Source organism: Thunnus maccoyii, chromosome 3 (genome assembly GCF_910596095.1).
Source record: "Thunnus maccoyii chromosome 3, fThuMac1.1, whole genome shotgun sequence".
NCBI classification, from domain to species: Eukaryota; Metazoa; Chordata; class Actinopteri; order Scombriformes; family Scombridae; genus Thunnus; species Thunnus maccoyii.
In genome coordinates this window covers 21,510,842-21,520,744 of record NC_056535.1, presented here as the reverse complement: position 1 = coordinate 21,520,744, position 9,903 = coordinate 21,510,842, and the positions used below count along the sequence as shown (strand labels likewise).

At 39.5% G+C, this 9,903-nt stretch overlaps 1 protein-coding gene across 1 annotated transcript; it reads left to right on the top strand.

Annotated features, from left to right (window-relative positions):
- The first annotated feature begins 808 nt into the window (after positions 1-808).
- hrh1 (histamine receptor H1) lies at positions 809-6,979 on the top strand. Its single transcript, XM_042406987.1, has 2 exons — positions 809-887; positions 3,833-6,979. Exon 2 carries the CDS (start codon positions 4,077-4,079, stop codon positions 5,712-5,714), a length of 1,638 nt encoding a protein of 545 aa, XP_042262921.1. The 5' UTR covers positions 809-887; positions 3,833-4,076; the 3' UTR covers positions 5,715-6,979.
- Positions 6,980-9,903: the final 2,924 nt, after the last annotated feature.

Here is a 9,903-nt window from a genome sequence, read left to right as displayed (position 1 = left end):
TGTTGCCTTACAAGCCATGGAGAGACTGGCTCCTTGATGAGGAATCAAGTAAAATAATAAGCAAAAGACTTCTTAATCCAGGTCAGCAACCCCAGATGTGATTTCAAGCTTTAAATTGTGTTTGCTGAGTGGACCTGTTGACATCCGTTTAACGCTGCTTGCGTTTACTTTTGTAAACAGAAAACAGCAGGAAGACACCGGCCAGTGCTTTGCATACTATATGCTGAGTTTTTATCACTCTAGCTTGTGTGTTGTGATTGGAGGAATTCATGATGTTACCATGGTCCCTTGTCTCCCCTACTGCATCCAACCACAGCTCACACCCTCACCTCTCTCTGGTACAGAATTTCTATACCATGGCTCAGCTTTGAATAAAAGTTCAACATTTAAGTATTCAACACAGATGTTTTACAATACTGTAGAATTCAGACCTTCAGTAGCTTTTGCGCTGTATATTTTCCTTTATGAATGTCCCCCTGCTCAGAATGTGCTTGTTACTGTACAGTGAATCACACACTGAATCATGGCACTGCGATCCACAATGCGCCACTCCATCAGGTGAATAGCCATTCCTCTAGCAAGGTAATTTTTATGGCTCCAGTTGTCCAGCTGAATATCATGTGAACTCCAAAGTCTGTAGAGTCCAGAGAGGGGAAGAGAGACAGAGAGAGTGTGAGCTGCAGAGAGAGAGAGAGAGACAGAAAGAGAGTGAGAGAGAGGGAGAGAGAGAGGGAGAGAGAGAAAGAGAGAGAGAGAGAGAGAGAGAGAGAGAGAGAGAGACTTTTTCTTTGCAATTTCGACCTCTATCCTCCACTCGTTTTCTGATTTTCTCCTGGAATACAGGCTGGAATAAACAGGACTTTCCGGGAAATGTATATACATCACTGGTAAGTTTTAAACTGTACAGACGCCTATATAATAACTTTAATTATTCAGCTGTTAAAGTTTATTCTTATAATGGCAACTGAGAAATACAATTTCCTTGTACGACTATTGTTACAATATCTGCATGTGTTTATCGATCGTGTCCATAAAAGTTTTCATGTGTGATCCTGCAGCGGCTCAACAGGTGGTTCTCTGGCACCGACTTGTAGTATTTCGCATGAGAGCCATTATTCATTTTGATGGATGGGCTCCAGCAGGTCTAAACAGGGCAAAAGATGGCACGATTAATATGTCCTCCCTCTCTTTTGTAATGAAATCAGCGAGGCAATGATCATCACTGATAATCCTATTGTACAATTAGTGTTGAATAAATATCCTGTCCGTCATAGCTGCTGCGATAAGTAGTGTGCGGTTCAAACGCAAAAACACGCAGGGCTGTTTTTTCCCCCCCTTACTGCTATTCATCCCCCTAAGGAATAAGGTTCATAAATATTTGTGTTGCGGAGGCAGTATATCTTATAAACACAGTGAGGCTTTAAACACAGTGAGAAAAATATTTATAATGACACATTTCAGCTCAGATTGAAAGCCAAATAGACTGATGAAACTGATCATAAGATAATCAAACTGAGTGGCTTTCATAAAGATTTGTATGTGAAGAGACAAACGGACAACATAGGCCTACTGAATACTTCTGTGTGTATATTAGGGCTGAATTTTGAAAATTTTGGGGAAAAAAAATCTAATTGTGATTATTTTGACTGATATTGATTTGTGATATTGGAGGTAATGATCATTTTTGAGAGATGTGTAGGCCGGGACATCTCTGCAGCACACAATATTTAATTTAAAATGTTATTTTGACACATATCACCTTTAACAAATATTGTGCGTCCTCAGTTAGAAAATTGCATTAGGCGGTATTCCGATTTTGATAAAATTTTGATGAATTCTTCAACCCTAATGTGCATGTGTGTTTGCTTTGCTCTTGTACACTTGAACTGGTTTAAATGATGGCATCAAACGTCATCACTATTTTGAAGCTCCTACTGTTGATTAAATGAGGTGTAACCTGAAGCTGGAGGGTTTTTGATTCTTTTGCAACCCTCTCTACGGACAATTAACATCCATCATACAGCAATAGTTCATTGACTGCTTCCTTTACTTTCAGTCTCTCTGGCTGATTTATTTATTTACTTTTGAAGTGATGTAAGCAAAGAGATGCTAACATGGGGTCTGACAAGAGCAAATAAAGCTTTACTCTTCCCAGAATGGACCAATTTAATTACAGTATGACAACCATGTTTGAATGAATCATTTTTCTGAGGATGCTTTGCTAATACCCTCTCAGCCCCCACTAGTGTTGTGAGCGTTTTTTCCCCCCTCTAGTGAGCACTAAACACTTTTGAGCTTGATGTGTGTTTTTCTTTTCTTCCTCCTGCTGAGTGTGTGTCATCAGTGAGTAAGCAGACTTAAACAGATAGACACACAGACAAAAAGATAGAAAGAGAGAAACAAAGAGTTAACTGGGAATGAAAATCGATGTTTCTACAGAAATCCTGCTTTGTCGATAAGCAATCTGAACTCTCTTTCTTTAAATATCAAGAATTCAAGTTGTTATTGTTTCATTCAGTCATTAATTCATTTCAGTACTGTAGCATGGATTTTGCTGTATTTTCTTACACTAAGATCTTGATTTACATGTAAAGGATATTGAAATTCCAGGTATTTAAATTCCAATATCTCCAACTTTCCGTTGTTAGGAATTAGATTTGGTATCAGTGGGATTTGGTGTTCTTATTGGCAGAATAACACATACCATAGTTCTCTCTGGTGTGGGGAAAAAGTAATATACTTAATGTTTTATACTTAGCTTTCAGTCCAAGAGTCCCTTAAAAGGCCAAATGACGTATTTTAATTCACAGATTGATCACGGAAAGATACGTCTGCCCGAGCTATGTACAGACACATCCACCTGCATCCATGGCAACAGGTTTATTTCAGTCTACTCTCTTAAAAATCAATACGCTAAACAGTTGAGATAAGTGCATTTCCATCTGAATATTGATATGTTTTGATATGAGATGTCTTGCTGTGCTTTACAGATTCAAATATCTTAACAAACATGGTATACAGTAATGTAGGTTTTTATAAATCCAGAGAAATAGATTCAGTCATTCAACACTGACAGCATATTAGTGTCTCCTTTCCTCAAATCACACAGTTTGTCGGCTGCTGTGTCGATGATGGAATTTGCCACCCTCCCCTTGTGTGTTAAAGACAGCCAGCTGGACAGTGCAAGAGAAAGAGCAAGAGGAATTTTAATCTATTATTACTGTATATCCAAACCAAAAAAGATTAAAGGAAGTGTCTAACTGTATGAAAGCTTCTGTACACAGGTATTTGAGTCTGATTTCATCTGCTCTTCTTAGTTTGTTTATTTCTCATCCATTTGCTTATTTGCTTTTTCAAAGATCCCCTCCAGACATGTTTTAAGACACATTTTATGTGTCTAATATGTTTTTTCCATGAAAAAAGTTCAATTTCCTAATTAAAAATACATTTATATCTACTCTTTCGGCCTCACTCAATCCAGAATCTATGAACATGCAAATATTTTTCATCCATTCTCAGAGTATGTGCACTGGAGGCTTCAAGTTACCATATCACCACTCCCAAACTAGTAGTACATCATGCTTATACATACGTTCCTTAAACTCAGATTTAAGTTGAGCACAGAGAAACTTTCCACTCTCAGCAGATGAATGTGAAAACGACCTTCTGCTGTCAAATTCTGCACATACATCATTCTGCAGAGTGAAGGTCAAACAAGTAAAGTAACAATGAGAACAACACATTTTCGAGTGGAGGAAAAAAAAAAAATCTTGAATGTTAATCCTGTGTGACAAATTGCTGTCTAACCTGTAATGTTCTTTATGTTTTCCAGATGTTTGGATTTATATAACAAATGGACTACAGATCAAGACAACATTGATTTACGTCTTTTCCAGTATACAAAGGATTACCTGTTTTAACTTAAATGTCCACTGGTCGTTGGACCCAAACTGAGTAAATTTTTCTTACCTTGGAAAATCTACTGGTGCATACATGTGTGGGCCCCCAGTTAAAGACACGCTGGCTTATAGTTTTCCACAATGTGACTGAATATAGAGGTGACCATCTCACCTACCATGATGAAATCTGGTCTGTCACCTTCCACAGACCCTCTACACCTCAACACCAACAGCTATGTCAATAACAGCAACACAAGCTGGAGTAGCCTCCTCGATGGTGACACGCTGAGGAGCAATCAAACTCTGTCCCTCCATGTCTGCTTCCACAACGTCCTGCTGGGAGTATTTCTGGGACTCCTTTCTCTCCTCACCATCATAATGAACCTGCTGGTCCTGTATGCTGTGAAGAGAGAAAAGAGCCTGCACACTGTTGGGAACCTCTACATCGTCAGCCTGTCTGTGGCGGATCTGATTGTAGGCACCACAGTTATGCCTCTAAACTTGGTGTATTTGTTGGAGGATGAATGGAAGTTGGGTCGGGCTGTCTGCCAATTTTGGCTTATTATGGACTATGTCGCGAGCACAGCCTCAATTTTCAGTCTGTTTATTCTGTGTTTGGATCGGTACCGCTCTGTCAGACAGCCGCTAAGGTACCTGAAATATCGAACGCGGGGAAAAGCAAGTGTTATGATTTCTGGAGCCTGGCTGCTGTCGTTGATGTGGATTATCCCTATTTTAGGATGGAGGTCTTTCACTCATGTAGACCTTAAACCCGAGGATGAGAACAAGTGTGACACAGATTTCCGCTTTGTCACATGGTTTAAGGTTATTACTGCGGTTTTCAATTTCTATGTACCCTCAATTTTGATGTTGGGGTTTTACATGCACATCTACTTGACAGTGAGGCAACATTTGAGGGACAGAGAGAGAATCATTCATCCGACTGATTCTTTTTGGGAAAATGTGAATGGACAACATACTCAAACATCCGAGAAAAATGACTGCAAATCACCCAAGAAGGAGTGCGAGGTTCCAGTGAAACTCTCAAAAAGACTGCTGGACCAGAACACTTTGGAGCAGACATACTCCCTCGAGGATGCTGAAAAAACCAAAACTGCTCCTTCCGGATCTCACAGAAAAATTGGTGCAAAGTGCCAACAGACGTCATTGCTTGCCAAGACAACAAAAAGACTCAGAATGATACCGAAAGCCAAAAGGTGCTCCTTGTCTCCTGGGGAGAAGAAGCTGGACAGTGAGATTCCCCTGAGTCGACCACAGGATGTAATTTGCTCGAGCTTTTCCCCTTTGCTTGAGAAGAATAATGAGAACAAACTTCAAGCATCTTTAAATGAATGTCACGTCACGGTGCCAAACTCAGTAAGCGGCGTCTGTGACATAAATCAGGGATACACCTCTGTGCTCTATAACAACTATGACCCCAGTCGCTCTCTGCCCTGGACCGAGGAAGGGGTTGAAGATGCTCAATTTGACCCAGCTAATGCAGTGACTCTGAAACAGACATGGCAAAGGTTCATCGACCAATCACGCCAGCGTATACAAAGCCTGAGGATCCATAAAGAGCATAAGGCAGCCAAGCAGTTGGGCTTCATCATCGCTGCTTTCATGTTGTGTTGGATACCATATTTCATAGCCTTCATGGTCATGGCGTTCTGCAAAGACTGTGTGCACCATGACCTTCACATGTTCACGATATGGCTGGGGTACATCAACTCCACTCTCAACCCTTTTATATACCCACTCTGCAATGGGAATTTTAAACGAATTTTCAAAAATATTCTGCACATTCCTTTGTGACATGCAGAATAAAATATTTGGGGTCTAAATGCTGCTGATACTCACAGATGAGGAGGAGACACGTGTTGCATCACTTACACGTGAGCTTTCAAAGTGTAGATAAACCTGTAAATGTATTTTGAGTGTTAATTATTTCTGTTTGTTTGAGATTATTATTTTTTATTTAACTTACTGCACTATGAGTCAGAGTCATAGCAACAGTTGAATTGTCTGAATTCAGTGTCATTTATTTAGTCTGTGTTATGCTACCAGTAATAAGGTGAGTCTAGGAGACCTTTAAACTTAAAGGAATTTGATCTCTCACCCTCGGAAACAGGAGCATGAATTTAGTGTCTTGGCCATGGCTATGTTTCATACAGGAAAAAAAAAAAACTTTGTTCAAAATATATTTTTATTTATTTATTTTTTACACAACATACAGAGCCAGCGATTTAACATGACATAACATGACAGTAAATATTTCTAATTTTACAAGCTCTGCCTTGCCTTTGTGAGCAAATCGGTTTAGTGAAGCATTTATGTCATTTGTGACATTGTTTTCTCATCATTAAAACAGGATACAGAACATTAGTCGTCCTTTCCAATGTCAGTCCAGGAAAAACATAAATCTTGGCCATGTGTCCGGTGATCTGTTACAACAGGGAGGGGGAGGATTTGTTATCTGTTCAACCGTCCCTTCTTTTTAGGGTTTTTAAAACATGTTTGAAATGATTTCATTGTGTTTTTACACATTAAAACCACCATCTTTGACAATAATTATCTCTAGAAATCTCCTGCTTGTGTTTTACCTGTGTGTGCTGTGTCATGTCTTTACTATGATAAAAGTAGAATAAGTGAGTGTATCAGCAAAAATACAATATGAAGAACAAATAATACTAAAACAGAACATAAAACTCATTAATTCATATCTGCATATCACATATTTTCACACTGTCAACAAAAAAAGTTAAGTGTCAGCATGGTAACCACTTAAAAAAACAAAAGGATTTTGTTTTTCTTCTAACATGATTGCTATGCTTTTTACACTCATTAATTTTATGATGTGATGTAGTACCTCTTTTCATGTCATTAGCCAAAGAGCAGGATGGAAGAGAGGAGGACTGCACACCAGTGTTGGAGAGATGCTGACCGCAATGAAAGTACAAGTATGAAGGAAGGTAGTCGCACACTCGTAGCCACAATGCAAGAATAGTTAATAAAGTAAATTAATTAATTGTTATTATTAATATTTCATTGGCATTGGCAATAAACTATTCTTGCATCATGCTTACGAGTGTGCGACTACCTTCCTTCACGACTTGCCAAAGAGCACCAAATATTATTCCACAATATAAAAGCAATCATAAATTTGAAATTCATATTACATTTGTGTTGATCAAATATTCAGTGCACGCACACACACACACACACACACACACACACACACAAAGTGCATCCTTCAGGTTCCAGAGACAAAGCATCACAGCGCAATCATGGCTCCCATTAGAAAAGCTCACAACCTAAATGGTTTGATAATAAACATTTCCAACATTTCCAGCATACCATCAAAAGATGTTTTCAGATTTTTGTATCTCTTTTACAATTTGTTTACCTATTACTAATTTGTGAATTATAACACTTGAAATATGATTGCAATACTTGATATATTTACTGACATGTTTAACTCCATCAAAATCCAGAATGAGAAACACATAATGTTTCCTGTGTACAATGAACACAGATGGGTTGTGAGTCACTACTTATCAAAATCAAACAAATCATAGGGGGGTGGAACTGAGCTACAGGGAGTGATGATGTGAACAGAAGAAGCATGTCTGTGATTGCACAGTACAACAATGTCAACAAAACAGAGCCAGTGTGGGCTGGTATTGAGGAAAAACACACTGATTCCTCTTCTTTTTTTTAAGATAAATTTTGTTATCAAAGCTATTAAGTTCTACAAGCTGTTGTCTGGTCTCCTTTCAGTCCCTTAAAGTTTCATTACATGCAACATCTGTTACTCAGAAGGTAAAGGTGTTTCTAATACTTTAAATTTTAATTTAGTTTTATCATGCTCCTTGTTATGACTACCACATATATCATTTGAGGGATAGTAGTCACTACCCAACCATCCATAATTAGGCAATGTGTTTGAAAATAGTCTATGATGAACACCAAGTGTATGCTACAAATATCTTTATATTAGTTAATCTACATTACTGAGCTGCATCAATATATTGCAGTTGAGTCAAGTCAGTTTTATTTATGTAGCCCAAAATCACTAATTTTACATCCAACATCCTCTATCCAGACTCCAGATCCACACAAACCATTGGATCAACATGGAAAAGTGGCATAATTCTGTGTTTTCATAGTGATGTAAGGAACACCAGCAACAGGAAATTTGATGTTGGCTGTAACTGTGGGAACAGTAAAAACATTACTAGCACAGTGACAGTTGACTCTGATAAACCTAGCACATATTTTACTATAAGTCAGGAAGGAAGTTCTCAGATAAATATAGATTGCACGTTCAGATTTGCCAAAACCAACACGAATGGTAAATAATTGCGTAAAAAGAACAAAAAGACATATTTTTGAGTTAAACTTGATAATCTAATGGAAAAAAATCAGGATAAACGCTGCAAGTGACAAGTTGATCTGCAATCGTGCTCACCAAAACAAGGGCAAGAACAAAAGAGATTACAGGTGCATTGGTGTTTTCATGGCAAGACATATGAGGCCATTTTCCGAAGTTGACAATGAAGCATTTTGGCTATTGCATTCTATCACGCCTGCACTTCAGTCAGTCTGTAATGCCAGCGCTTTACAAGGAACCAAAATCAAAGGTGGTTCAGACCATCAGAGAGGCAGACAGCATGTCAATTACTACAGATGGATGGATCTCCAGGGCTACCCAGAGTTATCTCATGATCACAGCCCATGTGATCACCAGCAAGTGGGAAATGGCGAGTTTTGCGCTTTTTGAAAGACAGAGTGGGGTCAATGTTGCTGAAGTGTTGACATCAACTGTTGAAAGGGCTAATCATGATGTTGCTGTTGTGAGGAATACGGATGTTGTAGTGATAGAGGCCAGGCTAGCATCACACATCAAGTGTTTTGCCTATGCATGAAAGTTGGCCACCTAGGGGGGTTTGAGAATACCCTGTGTCAGTTGTTTGCTGGGTCAAGTGAGGCAGGTTGCAGCCTTCTTCCACTGAAGCTCCACAGCCACCGCTGTGTTCGCATCTAAACAGACAGTGCTGGAGCTTCCATTGCACAAGTTAGTCATCGATGTCGCCACGCGATGGACCAGCAGTTTGGGTATGATTGACTACTATTTCGAACAGAGTAGAAAGTAGCTGTGGCAACAGCTCTCCTAAGCACAGACATCCAATGAAATGCTTGTGAAATCGATACTCTAGATGGTTCAGACATCAGTGATGCTGAGGAGATAGTGAGGCTTCTTAAACCTCTGAAAAAAGCCACCACTGTGCTGTGTGATGAAAAAACCCCAATTGTGTCTCTCATTGGGCCCGTAAAGCATATGATGAGCATAAAATGGCATTCAGCAAAGAAGACTCCCTCACCATGAGCAACATGAAGAGTTATACTCAACACCCTTTCAGACAGATCCACTGGGGAATACAACTACCTGCTGGGATGCACTGCATTGGACACCAGGGTCCAAACTCTGCCTTATCTAGAAGAAGACCAGTGCCAGGATGTGCAATGACAAGCAGGTATTTATTTTAATCTCTTTCTTTCTCTGAATGTGTGCAGGGAAATCAATCTCAAAGCATTTAAAGGCTTGATTTATTATGGCCTATAGTTAAATGTCTTCTAGAAGTGTAGGCCTTGCAAGTGTTTCTTCTGTGATAACAAGATGAGACTCCTGTCTCTGTTGTACCTAGATTTACTTAGTCTTTTCTATCTCAGCTATTTATAGACCCATTTCACTGTGAAGGGAACAAATGAGGGGGGAGCAGGTACCAGTTGCCCCACAGCTGCAACAGAACAGCTTGTTGACCAGACAGACACAGCATATGGAGCTGAGCTGGAACAACCTCCTCCCAAGAAGACAGCATTGGAAGATTTCTTTGAGGGGACTGCTGGGAACCAGCAGCAGCACAGTTCATCAGTGGGATTGAGGCGGAAATGGATAAGTACAGAAGTGAAACATCCATTTCCCTCACAAGCTGTCCGCTCA